The sequence below is a fragment of the Chiloscyllium plagiosum genome, unplaced genomic scaffold (assembly GCF_037043375.1).
Source record: "Chiloscyllium plagiosum isolate Xiang-an unplaced genomic scaffold, Cpla_swu_hap1 HiC_scaffold_46, whole genome shotgun sequence".
NCBI lineage: Eukaryota > Metazoa > Chordata > Chondrichthyes > Orectolobiformes > Hemiscylliidae > Chiloscyllium > Chiloscyllium plagiosum.
Genome location: NW_028270184.1, coordinates 1,977,901 through 2,001,581, shown reverse-complemented (window position 1 = coordinate 2,001,581; position 23,681 = coordinate 1,977,901). Strand labels below are relative to the sequence as shown.

The window sequence follows — 23,681 nt, the reverse complement described above, 5'->3', positions numbered from 1 at the left end:
CCCTACACAGTGACCATACCCTACACAGTGACCATACCCTACACAGTGACCATTCCCTACACAGTGACCATTCTCTACACAGTGACCATTCCCTACACAGTGACCATACCCTAGACAGTGACCATACCCTACACAGTGACCATTCTCTACACAGTGACCATTCCCTACACAGTGACCATACCCTACACAGTGACCATACCCTACACAGTGACCATTCCCTACACAGTGACCATTCTCTACACAGTGACCATTCCCTACACAGTGACCATACCCTACACAGTGACCATACCCTAGACAGTGACCATACCCTACACAGTGACCATTCCCTACACGGTGACCATTCCCTACACAGTGACCATACCCTACACGGTGACCATTCCCTACACGGTGACCATTCCCTACACAGTGACCATACCCTACACAGTGACCATACCCTACACAGTGACCATTCCCTACACAATGACCATACCCTACACGGTGACCATTCCCTACACAGTGACCATACCCTACACAGTGACCATACCCTACACTGTGACCATACCCTACACAGTGACCATACCCTACACTGTGACCATACCCTACACAGTGACCATACCCTACACAGTGACCATACCCTACACAGGGACCATACCCTACACAGTGACCATACCCTACACAGTGACCATACCCTACACAGGGACCATACCCTACACGGTGACCATTCCCTACACAGTGACCATACCCTACACAGTGACCATACCCTACACTGTGACCATACCCTACACAGTGACCATTCCCTACACAGTGACCATACCCTACACAGTGACCATACCCTACACAGTGACCATACCCTACACGGTGACCATTCCCTACACAGTGACCATACCCTACACTGTGACCATACCCTACACAGTGACCATTCCCTACACAGTGACCATACCCTACACGGTGACCATTCCCTACACGGTGACCATTCCCTACACAGTGACCATACCCTACACAGTGACCATACCCTACACGGTGACCATTCCCTACACGGTGACCATTCCCTACACGGTGACCATACCCTACACAGTGACCATTCCCTACACAGTGACCAATCCCTACACAGTGACCACACCATACACAGTGACCATACCCTACACGGTGACCATTCCCTACACAGTGACCATACCCTACGCAGTGACCATGCCGTACACGGTGACCATACCCTACACAGTGACCATTCCCTACACAGTGACCATTCCCTACACAGTGACCATACCCTACACAGTGACCATTCCCTACACGGTGACCATTCCCTACACAGTGACCATACCCTACACAGTGACCATTCCCTACACAGTGACCATTCCCTACACAGTGACCATACCCTACGCAGTGACCATGCCGTACACGGTGACCATACCCTACACAGTGACCATTCCCTACACAGTGACCATTCCCTACACAGTGACCATAACCTACACAGTGACCATTCCCTACACAGTGACCATACCCTACACAGTGACCATACCCTACACAGTGAACATACCCTACACAGTGACCATACCCTACAGGGTGACCATTCCCTACACAGTGACCATTCCCTACACGGTGACCATTCCCTACACGGTGACCATTCTCGACACAGTGACCATTCTCGACACAGTGACCATAACCTACACAGTGACCATACCCTAAACAGTGACCATACCCTACACAGTGACCATTCTCTACACAGTGACCATTCTCTACACAGTGACCATACCCTACACAGTGACCATTCCCTACACGGTGACCATTCTCGACACAGTGACCATTCTCGACACAGTGACCATACCCTACACAGTGACCATTCCCTACACAGTGACCATTCTCTACACAGTGACCATACCCTACACGGTGACCATTCCCTACACAGTGACCATTCCCTACACAGTGACCATACCCTACACAGTGACCATTCCCTACACAGTCACCATTCCCTACACAGTGACCATTCCCTACACAGTGACCATACCCTACACAGTGACCATTCCCTGCTCAGTGACCATACCCTACACAGTGACCATTCCCGAAACATTGACCATACCCTACACAGTGACCATTCCCTACACGGTGACCATTCCCTACACAGTGACCATACCCTACACAGTGACCTTACCCTACACAGTGACCATTCCCTACACAGTGACCATACCCTACATAGTGACCATTCCCTACACGGTGACCATACCCTACACAGTGACCACACCCTACACAGTGACCATACCCTACACGGTGACCATTCCCTACACAGTGACCATACCCTACACAGTGACCATTCCCTACACAGTGACCATTCCCTACACAGTGACCATACCCTACACAGTGACCATTCCCTACACAGTGACCATTCCCTACACAGTGACCATACCCTACACAGTGACCATTCCCTACACAGTGACCATTCCCTACACGGTGACCATTCCCTACACGGTGACCATACCCTACACGGTGACCATTCCCTACACAGTGACCATACCCTACACGGTGACCATTCCCTACACAGTGACCATTCCCTACACAGTGACCATACCCTACACAGTGACCATACCCTACACAGTGACCATTCCCTACACAGTGACCATACCCTACACAGTGACCATTCCCTACACGGTGACCATACCCTACACAGTGAACATACCCTACACAGTGACCATACCCTACACAGTGACCATTCCCTACACAGTGACCATACCCTACACGGTGACCATACCCTACACAGTGACCATTCCCTACACAGTGACCATACCCTACACAGTGACCATTCCCTACACAGTGACCATTCCCTACACGGTGACCATACCCTACACAGTGAACATACCCTACACAGTGACCATACCCCACACAGTGACCATACCCTACACGGTGACCATTCCCTACACAGTGACCATTCCCTACACAGTGATCATACCCTACACAGTGACCATTCCCTACACAGTGACCATACCCTACACAGTGACCATTCCCTACACGGTGACCATCCCCTACACAGTGACCATACCCTACACAGTGACCATTCCCTACACGGTGACCATACCCTACACAGTGACCATACCCTACACAGTGACCATTCCCTACACGGTGACCATTCCCTACACGGTGACCATACCCTACACAGTGACCATTCCCTACACGGTGACCATTCCCTACACGGTGACCATTCCCTACACGGTGACCATTCTCGACACAGTGACCATTCTCGACACAGTGACCATAACCTACACAGTGACCATTCCCTACACAGTGACCATTCCCTACACAGTGACCATACCCTAAACAGTGACCATACCCTACACAGTGACCATTCTCTACACAGTGACCATACCCTACACAGTGACCATTCCCTACACGGTGACCATTCTCGACACAGTGACCATTCTCGACACAGTGACCATACCCTACACAGTGACCATACCCTACACAGTGACCATTCTCTACACAGTGACCATACCCTACACAGTGACCATTCCCTACACAGTCACCATACCCTACACAGTGACCATTCCCTACACAGTGACCATTCCCTACACAGTGACCATACCCTACACAGTGACCATTCCCTGCTCAGTGACCATACCCTACACAGTGACCATTCCCGAAACATTGACCATACCCTACACAGTGACCATTCCCTACACGGTGACCATTCCCTACACAGTGACCTTTCCCTACACAGTGACCATTCCCTACACAGTGACCTTTCCCTACACAGTGACCATTCCCTACACAGTGACCATACCCTACATAGTGACCATACCCTACACAGTGACCATTCTCTACACAGTGACCATACCCTACACAGTGACCATACCCTACACAGTGACCATTCCCTACACAGTGACCATTCCCTACACGGTGACCATACCCTACACGGTGACCATACCCTACACGGTGACCATTCCCTACACAGTGACCATTCCCTACACAGTGACCATACCCTACATAGTGACCATACCCTACACAGTGACCATTCTCTACACAGTGACCATACCCTACACGGTGACCATACCCTACACAGTGACCATTCCCTACACAGTGACCATACCCTACACAGTGACCATACCCTACACAGTGACCATTCCCTACACGGTGACCATTCCCTGCACAGTGACCATACCCTACACAGTAACCATTCCCTACACAGTAACCATTCCCTACACAGTGACCATTCCCTACACGGTGACCATTCCCTACACGGTGACCATTCCCTGCACAGTGACCATACCCTACACAGTAACCATTCCCTACACAGTAACCATTCCCTACACAGTGACCATTCCCTACACGGTGACCATACCCTACACGGTGACCATTCCCTACACAGTGACCATACCCTACACAGTGACCATAACCTACACAGTGACAATTCCCTACACGGTGACCATTCTCTACACAGTGACCATACCCTACACAGTGACCATTCCCTACACAGTAACCATACCCTACACAGTGACCATACCCTACACAGTGACCATTCCCTGCTCAGTGACCATACTCTACACAGTGACCATTCCCTACACAGTGACCATTCCCTACACAGTGACCAGACCCTACACGGTGACCATACCCTACACGGTGACCATTCCCTACACAGTGACCATACCCTACACAGTGACCATACCCTACACAGTAACCATTCCCTACACAGTGACCATTCCCTACACGGTGACCATACCCTACACAGTGACCATTCCCTACACGATGACCATACCCTACACAGTGACCATACCCTACACAGTGACCATACCCTACACAGTGACCATTCCCTACACAGGGACCATACCCTACACGGTGACCATACCCTACACAGTGACCATTCTCTACACAGTGACCATACCCTACACAGTGACCATTCCCTACACAGTGACCATTCCCTACACAGTGACCATACCCTACACGGTGACCATTCTCTACACAGTGACCATACCCTACACAGTGACCATACCCTACACAGTGACCATTCCCTACACAGGGACCATACCCTACACGGTGACCATACCCTACACAGTGACCATACCCTACACAGTGACCATTCCCTACACAGTGACCATTCCCTACACGGTGACCATACCCTACACAGTGACCATACCCTACACAGTGACCATTCTCTACACAGTGACCATACCCTACACGGTGACCATTCTCTACACAGTGACCATACCCTACACAGTGACCATACCCTACACAGTGACCATTCACTACACAGTGACCATACCCCACACAGTGACCATACCCTACACAGTGACCATACCCTACACGGTGACCATTCCCTACACAGTGACCATACCCCACACAGTGACCATTCCCGAAACATTGACCATACCCTACACAGTGACCATTCCCTACACGGTGACCATTCCCTACACGGTGACCATTCCCTACACAGTGACCATTCCCTACACGGTGACCATACCCTACACAGTGACCATTCCCTACACAGTGACCATTCCCTAGACAGTGACCATACCCTACACAGTGACCATTCCCTACACAGTGACCATACCCTACACAGTGACCATTCCCTACACGGTGACCATTCCCGAAACATTGACCATACCCTACACAGTGACCATTCTCTACACAGTGACCATTCCCTACACAGTGACCATTCTCTACACAGTGACCATTCCCTACACAGTGACCATTCCCTACACAGTGACCATTCCCAACAGAGTGACCATACCCTACACAGGGACCATACCCTACACGGTGACCATACCCTACAGGGTGACCATTCCCTATACAGTGACCATACCCTACACAGTGACCATTCCCTACACAGTGACCATACCCTACACAGTGACCATACCCTACACAGTGACCATTCCCTACACAGTGACCATTCCCTACACGGTGACCATACCCTACACAGTGACCATACCCTACACAGTGACCATACCCTACACAGTGACCATGCCCTACACAGTGACCATACCCTACACGGTGACCATTCCCTACACAGTGACCATACCCTACACAGTGACCATACCCTACACGGTGACCATTCCCTACACGGTGACCATACCCTACACAGTGACCATACCCTACACTGTGACCATACCCTACACAGTGACCATTCCCTACACGGTGACCATTCCCTACACAGTGACCATACCCTACACAGTGACCATTCCCAACAGAGTGACCATTCCCTACACAGTGACCATTCCCTACACAGTGACCATTCCCTACACGGTGACCATTCCCTACACGGCGACCATACCCTACACGGTGACCATACCCTACACAGTGACCATTCCCTACACAGTGACCATACCCTACACAGTGACCATACCCTACACAGTGACCATTCCCTACACGGTGACCATTCCCTACACAGTGACCATCCCCTACACAGTGACCATACCCTACACGGTGACCATTCCCTACACAGTGACCATACAGTACACAGTGACCATACCCTACACAGTGACCATTCCCTACACAGTGACCATTCTCTACACAGTGACCATTCCCTACACAGTGACCATACCCTACACAGTGACCATACCCTACACGGTGACCATACCCTACACAGTGACCATACCCTACACGGTGACCATTCCCTACACGGTGACCATACCCTACACAGTGACCATACCCTACACAGTGACCATACCCCACACAGTGACCATTCTCTACACAGTGACCATTCCCTACACGGTGACCATACCCTACACAGTGACCATACCCTACACAGTGACCATACCCTACACAGTGACCATACCCCACACAGTGACCATTCTCTACACAGTGACCATACCCTACACAGTGACCATACCCTACACAGTGACCATACCCTACATAGTGACGATACCCTACACAGTGACCATTCTCTACACAGTGACCATTCCCTACACAGTGACCATTCTCTACACGGTGACCATACCCTACACAGTGACCATTCCCTACACAGTGACCATACCCTACACAGTGACCATACCCTACACAGTGACCATTCCCTACACAGTGACCATTCTCGACACAGTGACCATACCCTACACAGTGACCATACCCTACACAGTGACCATACCCTACACAGTGACCATTCCCTACACAGTGACCATTCCCTACACGGTGACCATTCCCTACACAGTGACCATACCCTACACGGTGACCATTCCCTACACGGTGACCATTCCCTACACAGTGACCATACCCTACACAGTGACCATACCCTACACAGTGACCATACCCTACACGGTGACCATACCCTACACAGTGACCATACCCTACACAGTGACCATTCCCTACACAGTGACCATACCCTACACGGTGACCATTCCCTACACGGTGACCATACCCTACACGGTGACCATTCCCTACACAGTGACCATTCCCTACACAGTGACCATTCCCTACACAGTGACCATTCTCTACACAGTGACCATACCCTACACAGTGACCATTCCCTACACGGTGACCATTCCCTACACAGTGACCATTCCCTACACGGTGACCATACCCTACACAGTGACCATACCCTACACAGTGACCATACCCTACCCAGTGACCATACATTACACAGTGACCATACCCTACACAGTGACCATTCTCTACACAGTGACCATACCCTACACAGTGACCATTCCCTACACGGTGACCATACCCTACACGGTGACCATACGTTACACAGTGACCATACCCTACACAGTGACCATACCCTACACGGTGACCATTCCCTACACGGTGACCATACCCTACACGGTGACCATACGTTACACAGTGACCATACCCTACACAGTGACCATTCTCTACACAGTGACCATACCCTACACAGTGACCATTCCCTACACAGTGACCATACCCTACACAGTGACCATACCCTACACAGTGACCATACCCTACACGGTGACCATTCTCTACACAGTGACCATACCCTACACAGTGACCATTCTCTACACAGTTACCATACCCTACACGGTGACCATTCCCTACACGGTGACCATTCCCTACACAGTGACCATACCCTACACGGTGACCATTCCCTACACGGTGACCATACCCTACACAGTGACCATTCCCTACACAGTGACCATTCCCTACACGGTTACCATTCCCTACACAGTGACCATTCCCTACACAGTGACCATACCCTACACAGTGACCATTCCCTACACAGTGACCATTCCCTACACGGTGACCATACCCTACACAGTGACCATACCCTACACAGTGACCATACCCTACACGGTGACCATTCCCTACACAGTGACCATTCCCTACACAGTGACCATTCCCTACACGGTGACCATACCCTACACAGTGACCATACCCTACACAGTGACCATTCCCTACACAGTGACCATACCCTACACGGTGACCATTCCCTACACAGTGACCATACCCTACACAGTGACCATTCTCTACACAGTGACCATACCCTACACGGTGACCATTTCCTACACGGTGACCATACCCTACACAGTGACCATTCCCTACACAGTGACCATTCTCCACACAGTGACCATTCCCTACACGGTGACCATACCCTACACAGTGACCATACCCTACACAGTGACCATTCCCTACACAGTGACCATTCCCTACACGGTGACCATTCCCTACACAGTGACCATTCCCTACACAGTGACCATTCCCTACACGGTGACCATACCCTACACAGTGACCATACCCTACACGGTGACCATACCCTACAGGGTGACCATTCCCTACACAGTGACCATTCTCTACACAGTGACCATACCCTACACGGTGACCATTCCCTACACAGTGACCATTCCCTACACGGTGACCATACCCTACACGGTGACCATACCCTACACAGTGACCATACCCTACACGGTGACCATACCCTACAGGGTGACCATTCCCTACACAGTGACCATTCTCTACACAGTGACCATACCCTACACGGTGACCATACCCTACACGGTGACCATACCCTACACAGTGACCATGCCCTACACAGTGACCATACCCTACACGGTGACCATACCCTACACAGTGACCATTCCCTACACAGTGACCATTCCCTACACAGTGACCATACCCTACACAGTGACCATTCCCTACACGGTGACCATACCCTACACGGTGACCATACCCGACACGGTGACCATTCCCTACACGGTGACCATTCCCTACACAGTGACCATACCCTACACAGTGACCATTCCCTACACGGTGACCATACCCTACACGGTGACCATACCCTACACAGTGACCATTCCCTACACGGTGACCATTCCCTACACAGTGACCATACCCTACACAGTGACCATTCCCTACACAGTGACCATTCCCTACACAGTGACCATACCCTACACAGTGACCATACCCTACACAGTGACCATTCCCTACACAGTGACCATACCCTACACAGTGACCATACCCTACACGGTGACCATTCCCTACACAGTGACCATACCCTACACAGTGACCATTCCCTACACGATGACCATACCCTACACAGTGACCATACCCTACACAGTGACCATTCCCTACACAGTGACCATTCCCTACACAGTGACCATACCCTACACAGTGACCATTCCCTACACAGTGACCATTCCCTACACGGTGACCATACCCTACACAGTGACCATTCCCTACACAGTGACCATTCCCTACACGGTGACCATACCCGACACGGTGACCATACCCTACACAGTGACCATTCCCTACACGGTGACCATACCCTACACGGTGACCATACCCGACACGGTGACCATACCCTACACGGTGACCATTCCCTACACAGTGACCATACCCTACACAGTGACCATTCCCTACACGGTGACCATACCCTACACGGTGACCATACCCTACACAGTGACCATTCCCTACACGGTGACCATTCCCTACACGGTGACCATACCCTACACGGTGACCATACCCTACACTGTGACCATTCCCTACACAGTGACCATACCCTACACAGTGACCATACCCTACACAGTGACCATTCCCTACACAGTGACCATACCCTACACAGTGACCATTCCCTACACGGTGACCATACCCTACACAGTGACCATTCCCTACACAGTGACCATTCCCTACACAGTGACCATTCCCTACACGGTGACCATACCCGACACGGTGACCATACCCTACACAGTGACCATTCCCTACACGGTGACCATACCCTACACGGTGACCATACCCTACACGGTGACCATTCCCTACACAGTGACCATTCCCTACACAGTGACCATACCCTACACGGTGACCATACCCTACACAGTGACCATTCCCTACACAGTGACCATACCCTACACGGTGACCATACCCGACACGGTGACCATACCCTACACAGTGACCATTCCCTACACAGTGACCATTCCCTACACAGTGACCATACCCTACACGGTGACCATTCCCTACACAGTGACCATACCCTACACAGTGACCATTCCCTACAGGGTGACCATTCCCTACACAGTGACCATTCCCTACACAGTGACCATTCCCTACACGGTGACCATTCCCTACACGGTGACCATACCCGACACGGTGACCATTCCCTACACAGTGACCATTCCCTACAGGGTGACCATACCCTACACAGTGACCATACCCTACACAGTGACCATACCCTACACAGTGACCATTCCCTACACGGTGACCATACCCGACACGGTGACCATTCCCTACACGGTGACCATTCCCTACACAGTGACCATACCCTACACAGTGACCATTCCCTACACGGTGACCATTCCCTACACAGTGACCATACCCTACACAGTGACCATTCCCTACACGGTGACCATTCCCTACACAGTGACCATACCCTACACAGTGACCATTCCCTACACAGTGACCATTCCCTACACGGTGACCATACCCGACACGGTGACCATTCCCTACACAGTGACCATTCCCTACACAGTGACCATTCCCTACACGATGACCATTCCCTACACAGTCACCATACCCTACACAGTGACCATTCCCTACACAGTGACCATTCCCTACACAGTGACCATACCCTACACGGTGACCATTCCCTACACAGTGACCATTCCCTACACAGTGACCATTCTCTACACAGTGACCATTCCCTACACAGTGACCATACCCCACACAGTGACCATTCCCGAAACATTGACCATACCCTACACAGTGACCATTCCCTACACGGTTACCATTCCCTACACAGTGACTATACCCTACACGGCGACCATTCCCTACACAGTGACCATACCCTACACGGTGACCATTCCCTACACAGTGACCATACCCCACACAGTGACCATACCCTACACGGTGACCATTCCCTGCACAGTGACCATTCCCTACACAGTGACCATACCCTACACAGTGACCATTCCCTACACAGTGACCATACCCTACACAGTGACCATTCTCTACACAGTGACCATTCCCTACACAGTGACCATACCCTACACGGTGACCATTCCCTACACAGTGACCATACCCTACAAGATGACCATTCCCTACACAGTGACCATTCCCTACACAGTGACCATTCCCTACACAGTGACCATACCCTACAAGATGACCATTCCCTACACAGTGACCATACCCTCCACAGTGACCATACCCTACACAGTGACCATTCGGTACACAGTGACCATACCCTACACAGTGACCATACCCTACACGGTGACCATTCCCTACACAGTGACCATACCCTACACAGTGACCATTCCCTACACAGTGACCATACCCTACACAGTGACCATACCCTACACGGTGACCATTCCCTACACAGTGACCATACCCTACACAGTGACCATTCCCTACACGGTGACCATACCCTACACAGTGACCATACCCTACACAGTGGCCATACCCTACACAGTGACCATTCCCTACACAGTCACCATACCCTACACGGTGACCATTCCCTACACAGTGACCATACCCTACACAGTGACCATTCCCTACACAGTGACCATACCCTACACAGTGACCATTCCCTACACAGTGACCATACCCTACACAGTGACCATTCCCTACACAGTGACCATACCCTACACAGTGACCTTTCCCTACACAGTGACCATTCCCTACACAGTGACCATTCCCCACACGGTGACCATACCCTACACAGTGACCATACCCTACACAGTGACCATTCCCTACACGGTGACCATACCCTACACGGTGACCATTCCCTACACAGTGACCATTCCCTACACAGTGACCATACCCTACACAGTGACCATTCCCTACACGGTGACCATACCCTACACGGTGACCATTCCCTACACAGTGACCATTCCCTACACGGTGACCATACCCTACACGGTGACCATTCCCTACACAGTGACCATTCCCTACACGGTGACCGTTCCCCACACAGTGACCATACCCTACACAGTGACCATTCCCTATACAGTGACCATACCCTACACAGTGACCATTCCCTACAAAGTGACCATTCCCTACACAGTGACCATTCCCTACACAGTGACCATACCCTATACGGTGACCATTCCCTACACAGTGACCATTCCCTACACAGTGACCATACCCTACACAGTGACCATTCCCTACACGGTGACCATTCCCTACACGGTGACCATTCCCTGCACAGTGACCATACCCTACACAGTGACCATTCCCTACACGGTGACCATTCCCTACATAGTGACCATTCCCTACACAGTGACCATACCCTACACAGTGACCATACCCTACACAGTGACCGTTCCTACACAGTGACCATACCCTACACAGTGACCATTCCCTACACGGTGACCATTCCCTACACGGTGACCATACCCTACACAGTGACCATACCCTACACGGTGTCCATTCCCTACACAGTGACCATACCCTACACGGTGACCATTCCCTACACAGTAACCATACCCTACACGGTGACCATACGTTACACAGTGACCATTCCCTACACGGTGACCATTCCCTACACAGTGACCATACCCTACACGGTGACCATACCCTACACGGTGACCATTCCCTACACAGTGACCATTCCCGACACAGTGACCATTCCCTACACAGTGACCATTCCCTACACGGTGACCATTCCCTACACAGTGACCATTCCCTACACAGTGACCATACCCTACACAGTGACCATTCCCTACACGGTGACGATACCCTACACGGTGACCATTCCCTACACGGTGACCATTCCCTACACAGTGACCATTCCCTACACAGTGACCATTCCCTACACAGTGACCATACCCTACACGGTGACCATTCCCTACACAGTGACCATTCCCTACACAGTGACCATACCCTACACAGTGACCATTCCCTACACAGTGACCATTCCCTACACAGTGACCATACCCTACACGGTGACCATTCCCTACACAGTGACCATTCCCTACACAGTGACCATACCCTACACAGTGACCATACCCTACACAGTGACCATTCCCTACACAGTGACCATACCCTACACAGTGACCATTCCCTACACGGTGACCATTCCCTACACAGTGACCATTCCCTACACGGTGACCATACCCTACACGGTGACCATTCCCTACACAGTGACCATACCCTACACGGTGACCATTCCCTACACGGTGACGATACCCTACACGGTGACCATACTCTACACAGTGACCATACCCTACACGGTGACCATTCCCTACACGGTGACCATTCCCTACACAGTGACCATACCCTACACGGTGACCATACCCTACACAGTGACCATACCCTACACAGTGACCATTCCCTACACAGTGACCATACCCTACACAGTGACCATACCCTACACAGTGACCATTCCCTACACAGTGACCATACCCTACACAGTGACCATTCCCTACACGGTGACCATACCCTACACAGTGACCATTCCCTACACTGTGACCATACCCTGCACAGTGACCATTCCCTACACGGTGACCATTCCCTACACGGTGACCATACCCTACACAGTGACCATACCCTACACAGTGACCATTCCCTACACAGTGACCATACCCTACACGGTGACCATACCCTACACGGTGACCATTCCCGACACAGTGACCATACCCTACACAGTGACCATTCCCTACACAGTGACCATTCCCTACACAGTGACCATTCCCTACACTGTGACCATACCCTGCACAGTGACCATTCCCTACACGGTGACCATTCCCTACACGGTGACCATACCCTACACAGTGACCATACCCTACACGGTGACCATACCCTACACGGTGACCATACCCTACACAGTGACCATACCCTACACGGTGACCATTCCCTACACGGTGACCATTCCCTACACAGTGACCATACCCTACACGGTGACCATTCCCTACACGGTGACCATACCCTACACGGTGACCATTCCCTACACAGTGACCATTCCCTACACGGTGACCATTCCCTACACAGTGACCATTCCCTACACAGTGACCATACCCTACACAGTGACCATACCCTACACGGTGACCATTCCCTACACGGTGACCATACCCTACACGGTGACCATACGTTACACAGTGACCATTCCCTACACGGTGACCATTCCCTACACGGTGACCATTCCCTACACAGTGACCATTCCCTACACAGTGACCATTCCCTACACAGTGACCATTCCCTACACGGTGACCATACCCTACACGGTGACCATTCCCTACACAGTGACCATTCCCGACACAGTGACCATTCCCTACACAGTGACCATTCCCTACACGGTGACGATACCCTACACGGTGACCATTCCCTACACAGTGACCATACCCTACACAGTGACCATTCCCTACACAGTGACCATTCCCTACACAGTGACCATTCCCTACACGGTGACCATTCCCTACACAGTGACCATTCCCTACACAGTGACCATACCCTACACAGTGACCATACCCTACACAGTGACCATTCCCTACACGGTGACCATTCCCTACACAGTGACCATTCCCGACACAGTGACCATTCCCTACACAGTGACCATTCCCTACACGGTGACGATACCCTACACGGTGACCATTCCCTACACGGTGACCATTCCCTACACAGTGACCATTCCCTACACAGTGACCATACCCTACACGGTGACCATTCCCTACACAGTGACCATTCCCTACACAGTGACCATACCCTACACAGTGACCATTCCCTACACAGTGACCATACCCTACACGGTGACCATTCCCTACACAGTGACCATACCCTACACAGTGACCATACCCTACACAGTGACCATTCCCTACACAGTGACCATTCCCTACACGGTGACCATTCCCTACACAGTGACCATTCCCTACACGGTGACCATTCCCTACACGGTGACGATACCCTACACGGTGACCATACCCTACACGGTGACCATTCCCTACACAGTGACCATACCCTACACGGTGACCATACCCTACACGGTGACCATACCCTACACGGTGACCATACCCTACACAGTGACCATTCCCTACACAGTGACCATTCCCTACACAGTGACCATTCCCTACACGGTGACCATACCCTACACGGTGACCATTCCCTACACGGTGCCCATTCCCTACACAGTGACCATTCCCTACACAGTGACCATACCCTACACAGTGACCATTCCCTACACGGTGACCATTCCCTACACAGTGACCATTCCCTACACAGTGACCATTCCCTACACGGTGACCATCCCCTACACGGTGACCATACCCTACACGGTGACCATACCCTACACGGTGACCATTCCCTACACGGTGACCATACCCTACACGGTGACCATCCCCTACACGGTGACCATACCCTACACGGTGACCATTCCCTACACGGTGACCATACCCTACACAGTGACCATACCCTACACGGTGACCATTCCCTACACGGTGACCATTCCCTACACAGTGACCATTCCCTACACAGTGACCATTCCCTACACGGTGACCATACCCTACACGGTGACCATCCCCTACACGGTGACCATTCCCTACACGGTGACCATTCCCTACACGGTGACCATACCCTACACGGTGACCATTCCCTACACGGTGACCATTCCCTACACAGTGACCATACCCTACACGGTGACCATTCCCTACACGGTGACCATCCCCTACACGGTGACCATTCCCTACACGGTGACCATTCCCTACACAGTGACCATTCCCTACACAGTGACCATACCCTACACGGTGACCATTCCCTACACAGTGACCATACCCTACACGGTGACCATTCCCTACACGGTGACCATTCCCTACACAGTGACCATACCCTACACAGTGACCATTCCCTACACAGTGACCATTCCCTACACAGTGACCATTCCCTAAATGGTGACCATTCTCTACGTGATGACCATATTCTATGTGGTGACCATATGCTACACAGTGTCCTCGCAGTACACGGTGCCCATACGCTTCCCTGTGTCCATGCTGTCGACGGTGAACATTCTCTACACTGTGATCATACCTTGGTGGTTTGGTGGTCAGGGAGGGCCAGGTTCAGAGGGTCAGTTCTGGGGTTTGGAGTTTCAAGCTCTTATCCCATTGTCAACTGCATCCCCCTTTTGTACCCTGCCCAGCTGTAACTGTAATGCCCAGATGCCTCGGCCAGTGAAGGTGGTGGCCGTTGGGGGACAGAGCTATGTCAGTGCCATCCTCAGATTCTTCGTGGAACAGCTTGCCAATAAGACGTCAGATTGGCTCAACTACCTCCGGATCCTCATTGTGCCCCTGGGTGAGAGAGCCTCTGTTACCATCCCACCCATTTTGGCCTCTTCCCTGGCAGGCTGGGGGAGGTCAGTGGGAGGGGGAGGGAAAGCACATGACTGAGATGATATGTGGGGGGGATCTCTGTCAGCAGGTGGCTCTGTGTATTTGGGAGGGTGTCTCTCTCTCTCTCTGTCTCTCTCTCTGGGAGTGTCTCTCTCTGGGGGTGGTCTCTCTCTCTCTCTCTCTGGGAGTGTCTCTCTCTGGGGGTGGTCTCTCTCTCTCTCTGGGGATGTATCTCTATGGGGGTGGTCTCTCTCTCTCTCTCTCTGGGAGTGTCTCTGGGGGTGGTCTCTCTCTCTCTCTCTGGGGATGTCTCTCTATGGAGGTGGTCTCTCTCTCTCTCTGGGATTGTCTCTCTATGGGGGTGGTCTCTCTCTCTCTCTGGGAGTGTCTCTCTCTGGGGGTGGTCTCTCTCTCTCTGGGAGTGTCTCTCTATGGGGGTGGTCTCTCTCTCTCTCTGGGAGTGTCTCTCTATGGGGGTGGTCTCTCTCTCTCTCTCTCTCTCTCTCTCTCGGAGTGTCTCTCTATGGGGGTGGTCTCTCTCTCTCTCTCTCTCTGGGAGTGTCTCTCTCTGGGGGTGGTCTCTCTCTCTCTCTCTCTGGGAGTGTCTCTCTAAGGGGGTGGTCTCTCTCTCTCTCTGGGGGTGTCTCTCTATGGGGGTGGTCTCTCTCTCTCTCTCTCTGGGAGTGTCTCTCTATGGGGGTGGTCTCTCTCTCTCTGGGGATGTCTCTATGGGGGCTCTCTCTCTCTCGGGGAGAGTGTCTCTATGGGGGGGCTCTCTCTCTCTCTCTCTGGGAGTGTCTCTCTATGGGGGTGGTCTCTCCCTCTCTCACTCTCTCTGGGAGTGTCTCTCTATGGGGGTGGTCTCTCTCTCTCTCTATGAGTGTCTCTCTATGGGGGGGCACTCTCTCTCTCTCTGGGACTGTCTCTCTATGGAGGTGGTCTCTCTCTCTCTGGGAGTGTCTCTCTATGGGGGTGGTCTCTCTCTCTGGGAGTGTCTCTCTCTGGGGGTGTTCTCTCTCTCTCTCTCTCTGGGAGTGTCTCTCTATGGGGGTGGTCTCACTCTCTGGGAGTGTCTCTCTATGGGGGTGGTCTCTCTCTCTCTCTGGGAGTGTCTCTCTCTGGGGGTGGTCTCTCTCTCTCTCTCTGGGAGTGTCTCTCTATGGGGGTGGTCTCTCTCTCTCTCTCTCTCTGGGAGTGTCTCTCTCTGGGGGTGGTCTCTCTCTCTCTCTCGGGGAGTGTCTCTCTCTGGGGGTGGTCTCTCTCACTCTCTCTGGGAGTGTCTCTCTATGGGGGTGGTCTCTCTCTCTCTCTCTCTCTGGGAGTGTCTCTCTATGGGGGTGGTCTCTCTCTCTCTGGGAGTGTCTCTCTCTGGGGGTGGTCTCTCCCACTCTCTGGGAGTGTCTCTCTATGGGGGTGGTCTCTCTCTCTCTCGGGGAGTGTCTCTCTCTGGGGGTGGTCTCTCTCACTCTCTCTGGGAGTGTCTCTCTATGGGGGTGGTCTCTCTCTCTCTCTCTGGGAGTGTCTCTCTATGGGGGTGGTCTCTCTCTCTGGGAGTGTCTCTCTCTGGGGGTGGTCTCTCTCTCTCTCTCTGGGAGTGTCTCTCTATGGGGGTGGTCTCTCTCTCTGGGAGTGTCTCTCTCTGGGGGTGGTCTCTCTCTCTCTCTCTGGGAGTGTCTCTCTCTGGGGGTGGTCTCTCTCTCTCTCTCTGGGAGTGTCTCTCTATGGGGGTGGTCTCTCTCTCTGGGAGTGTCTCTCTCTGGGGGTGGTCTCTCCCACTCTCTGGGAGTGTCTCTCTATGGGGGTGTTCTCTCTCTCTCTCTCTCTCTCTCTCTCTCTCTCTCTCTGGGGATGTCTCTATGGGGGTGGTCTCTCTCTCTGGGAGTGTCTCTCTATGGGGGTGGTCTCTCTCTCTATCTCTCTGGGGAAGTCTCTCTATGGGGGTGGTCTCTCTCTCTCTCTATCTCTCTGGGAGTGTCTCTCTATGGGGGTGGTCTCTCTCTCTCTGGGAGTCTCTCTCTCTGGGGTGGTCTCTCTCTCTCTGGGGATGTCTCTCTATGGGGGTGGTCTCTCTCTCTCTCTCTGGGAGTGTCTCTCTATGGGGGTGGTCTCTCTCTCTCTCTCTCTCTCTCTCTGGGAGTGTCTCTCTCTGGGGGTGGTCTCTCTCTCTCTCTGGGGATGTCTCTATGGGGGTGGTCTCTCTCTCTCTCTGGGAGTGTCTCTCTCTGGGGGTGGTCTCTCTCTCTGGGGATGTCTCTCTATGGGGGTGGTCTCTCTCTCTCTATCTCTCTGGGAGTGTCTCTCTATGGGGGTGGTCTCTCTCTCTCTCTCTGGGGATGTCTCTATGGGGGTGTTCTCTCTCTCTGGGAGTGTCTCTCTATGGGGGGCTTCTCTCTCTCTCTCTCTCTGGGAGTGTCTCTCAATGGGGGTGGTCTCTCTCTCTCTGGGAGTGTCTCTCTATGGGGGCTCTCTCTCTCTCTCTGGGAGTGTCTCTCTCTGGGGGTGGTCTCTCTCTCTCTCTGGGGATGTCTCTATGGGGGTATTCTCTCTCTCTGGGAGTGTCTCTCTATGGGGCTGGTCTCTCTCTCTCTGGGAGTGTCTCTCAATGGGGGTGGTCTCTCCCTCTCTCTGGGAGTGTCTCTCTATGGGGGTGGTCTCTCTCTCTCTCTATGAGTGTCTCTCTATGGGGGGGCACTCTCTCTCTCTCTGGGACTGTCTCTCTATGGAGGTGGTCTCTCTCTCTCTGGGAGTGTCTCTCTATGGGGGTGGTCTCTCTCTCTGGGAGTGTCTCTCTCTGGGGGTGTTCTCTCTCTCTCTCTCTCTGGGAGTGTCTCTCTATGGGGGTGGTCTCACTCTCTGGGAGTGTCTCTCTATGGGGGTGGTCTCTCTCTCTCTCTGGGAGTGTCTCTCTCTGGGGGTGGTCTCTCTCTCTCTCTCTGGGAGTGTCTCTCTCTGGGGGTGGTCTCTCTCTCTCTCTCTGGGAGTGTCTCTCTATGGGGGTGGTCTCTCTCTCTCTCTCTCTGGGAGTGTCTCTCTCTGGGGGTGGGTCTCTCTCTCTCTCTCGGGGAGTGTCTCTCTCTGGGGGTGGTCTCTCTCACTCTCTCTGGGAGTGTCTCTCTATGGGGGTGGTCTCTCTCTCTCTCTCTGGGAGTGTCTCTCTATGGGGGTGGTCTCTCTCTCTGGGAGTGTCTCTCTCTGGGGGTGGTCTCTCCCACTCTCTGGGAGTGTCTCTCTATGGGGGTGGTCTCTCTCTCTCTCGGGGAGTGTCTCTCTCTGGGGGTGGTCTCTCTCACTCTCTCTGGGAGTGTCTCTCTATGGGGGTGGTCTCTCTCTCTCTCTCTGGGAGTGTCTCTCTATGGGGGTGGTCTCTCTCTCTGGGAGTGTCTCTCTCTGGGGGTGGTCTCTCTCACTGTCTCTGGGAGTGTCTCTCTCTGGGGGTGGTCTCTCTCTCTCTCTCTGGGAGTGTCTCTCTATGGGGGTGGTCTCTCTCTCTGGGAGTGTCTCTCTCTGGGGGTGGTCTCTCTCTCTCTCTCTGGGAGTCTCTCTCTCTGGGGGTGGTCTCTCTCTCTCTCTCTGGGAGTGTCTCTCTATGGGGGTGGTCTCTCTCTCTGGGAGTGTCTCTCTCTGGGGGTGGTCTCTCCCACTCTCTGGGAGTGTCTCTCTATGGGGGTGTTCTCTCTCTCTCTCTCTCTCTCTCTCTCTCTGGGGATGTCTCTATGGGGGTGGTCTCTCTCTCTGGGGATGTCTCTCTATGGGGGTGGTCTCTCTCTCTATCTCTCTGGGGATGTCTCTCTATGGGGGTGGTCTCTCTCTCTCTATCTCTCTGGGAGTGTCTCTCTATGGGGGTGGTCTCTCTCTCTCTGGGAGTCTCTCTCTCTGGGGTGGTCTCTCTCTCTCTGGGGATGTCTCTCTATGGGGGTGGTCTCTCTCTCTCTGGGAGTGTCTCTCTATGGGGGTGGTCTCTCTCTCTCTCTCTCTCTCTCTCTGGGAGTGTCTCTCTCTGGGGGTGGTCTCTCTCTCTCTCTGGGGATGTCTCTATGGGGGTGGTCTCTCTCTCTCTCTGGGAGTGTCTCTCTCTGGGGGTGGTCTCTCTCTCTGGGGATGTCTCTCTATGGGGGTGGTCTCTCTCTCTCTATCTCTCTGGGAGTGTCTCTCTATGGGGGTGGTCTCTCTCTCTCTCTCTGGGGATGTCTCTATGGGGGTGTTCTCTCTCTCTGGGAGTGTCTCTCTATGGGGGGCTTCTCTCTCTCTCTCTCTGGGAGTGTCTCTTAATGGGGGTGGTCTCTCTCTCTCTGGGAGTGTCTCTCTATGGGGGCTCTCTCTCTCTCTCTGGGAGTGTCTCTCTCTGGGGGTGGTCTCTCTCTCTCTCTGGGGATGTCTCTATGGGGGTATTCTCTCTCTCTGGGAGTGTCTCTCTATGGGGCTGGTCTCTCTCTCTCTGGGAGTGTCTCTCAATGGGGGTGGTCTCTCTCTCTCTCTGGGAGTGTCTCTCAATGGGGGTGGTCTCTCTCTCTCTCTCTCTGGGGAAGTCGCTATGAGGGGGCCTCTAACTCTCTCTGAGAAGGTCTCTGTGTGGGGTCTCTCTCTCTGGAGGGTGTCTCTTTTGGGGGTCTCTCACTGTGTTTTGGGGGTGCCCTTATTGAGGATCTCTCTGTCTCTGGGGGGTGTCTCTCTCTCTCTCTCTCTGACATCTGTCCTCTGTCCCTTCTCCCCCAGGGTCCCACCCTGTCGCACGGTACATGGCATCTGTGGACAGCAAGTACAGCAGCCTGTTCCTTGACCCTGCCTGGACAGAGGTCTTCACCAAGACTGAGACTCCCACCACAGGTACACCCGCCGGGGCAGCCTGCAATTCTCTCTCATCAGGGTTGGTTTGGGGGCTCTGTCGCTTGGGGAATCCATTCCTCTGTCACTCTCTCCCTCGGTGACTCTTTCCTCCCCTCCCTCTCTACCCACTTCCTCCTTACTCCCTCCCTCTCTACCCCCTCTCTCTCAATACCCTCGTTCTTTACCCTCTCCCTTTCTACCCCTTCCCTCTCTTGCCCCTCCTCCCCTCCATCTCTGCCCCACCCTCTTTCCCACCTCCCTCTGTCTTCTTTCTCTTTCTCCTATCCCTCTATCCCACTCCATCTCTACCCCAGCCCCCTCCCAATTGCTCTCTCCCACTCTCAGCTTTTCTGTCCGTTTCTCTGTATCTGTTTCTTGCTGTGTTTCCACGTTTCTCTTGCTCTCTCTAACTCTCACTTTGTCTCTCTCTCTCATGCTCTGTCTCTCTCAGTATCTCTCTCCCCCTATATTCTCTCTCTCTCTCTCTCTCTCTCTCTCTTTTCCTGTATCTCCTTCGCTCTGTCTCTGTCTCTCCCTGATGTGCTGGTGCTGGTGCTGGACTGGGATGGACAAGATCAGAAGTCACATGACACCAGGCTATAATCCAACAACTTTATTCAAAATCACAAGCTTATGGAGCGCTGCTCCTTTGTCAAGTGAAGTCTCTCTCTCTGTCCCTCTGTATCTCTCTGTATCTCGCTTTCTTTGGCGCTTTCCCTGTATCTTTCTTGCTCTGTATCTTTCTCTCTCTTTCTGTCTCTCTCCCTCTCCGTCTCTGTCTCAGGTTGGAGTCTGGTCTCTCCTGCTTTGTGTGTGAGGGCTTTGGTGCGCCTTCCAGGGGAATTCAGTTGTCAACCTCTTGATTGTGGGACAAAAGTCCTTCACTGGGGGGTTTAATTGTTGCCTCTAGATGCGCTGGATGTGGTCGGACGGATCATGCAGTATATTTCAGGAGCACACGTTTCTCTCCAGCTCCCGATAGCTGAGGCCATGCTGACTTGCAAGCACAAGAGGTAGGGACACAGCCACACGTGGATCTCATTATTTACTAGTGCTCACCAGCTGTCTGACCTGCTGCAGATTCTCTAACTCCCTGTTTCTTCCCACAGCCATGAAGACGACTCCTATCAGAAATTTATTCCCTTTGTTGGAGTGAGTATTTCAACCCCAGACTCTTACACAGGCTTCAGGGAAGAGAGCTGCTCTGGGTCTGGTCAGGCACTGTCAGACAGACACACACACACACACTTTCTCTGTCCTCTCTCTCTCATACACTCACATTCACACATACAGACACTCTCTCTCTACAGACACGAACGCGTTCTGTCAAACACACTCTCTCACACACACAGATATTAGATAAGAACTTTCAAAAGCTGATTGGGGGCAGATGTTCACAGGTAAAGTTACGGCTGAAAAATGGGAAGCCTTCAGAAATGAGACAATGAGAATCCAGAGACAGTATATTCCTGTTAGGGTGAAAGGGAAAGCTGGTAGGTATAGGGAATGCTGGATGACTAAAGAAATTGAGGTTTTGGTTAAGAAAAAGGAAGCATATGTCAGGTATAGGCAGGACAGATCGAGTGAATCCTTAGAAGTGTAGATGAGCAGAGAGATCTCTGTGTATATGTACACAGATCCCTCAAATTTGTCATCCAGCTTGATAGGGCTGTTAAGAAGTCATACGGTGTGTTAGCTTTTATTAGTGGAGAGATTGGGTTTTGGAACCATGAGGTCAAGCTGCAGCTGTACAAAACTCTGGTACGGCCTCATTGGAGTATTGTGTACAGTTCTGGTCACCGCATTATAGGAAGGATGTGGAAGCTTTGGAAAGGGTTCAGAGGAGATTTACCAGGATGTTGCCTGGTATGGAGGGGAGGTCTTATGAGGAAAGGCTGAAGGATTTGAGGCTGTTTTCGTTAGAGAGAAGGAGGTTGAGAGATGACTTAATAGAGACATATAAGATAATCAGAGGGTTAGATAGCGTGGACAGGGAGAGCCTTTTTCCAAGTGTGGTGACAGCGAGCACGAGGGGGCATAGCTTTAAATTGAGGGGTGATAGATATAGGACAGATGTTAGAGGTACTTTCTTTACTCAGAGAATAGTAGGGATGTGGAATGGCCTGCCTGCACAGGTGTTGGACGTGCCGACTTTAAGGGCATTTAAATGGTCATTGGATAGGCATATGGATGAAAATGGAATAGTGT

General features: G+C 52.3%; 1 protein-coding gene across 2 annotated transcripts in view; it reads left to right on the top strand.

Annotated features, from left to right (window-relative positions):
* pacs1b (phosphofurin acidic cluster sorting protein 1b) overlaps nucleotides 1–23,681 on the top strand; it is a 103,536-nt gene that overhangs the window by 62,720 nt on the left and 17,135 nt on the right. For both annotated transcript variants that reach the window (XM_087983556.1, XM_087983557.1), the window contains exons 16-19: nucleotides 16,457–16,611; nucleotides 21,363–21,473; nucleotides 22,384–22,486; nucleotides 22,583–22,625. In XM_087983556.1, the coding sequence (XP_087839682.1) occupies nucleotides 16,457–16,611; nucleotides 21,363–21,473; nucleotides 22,384–22,486; nucleotides 22,583–22,625 (412 nt within the window). The remainder of the gene's footprint in view (nucleotides 1–16,456; nucleotides 16,612–21,362; nucleotides 21,474–22,383; nucleotides 22,487–22,582; nucleotides 22,626–23,681) is intronic.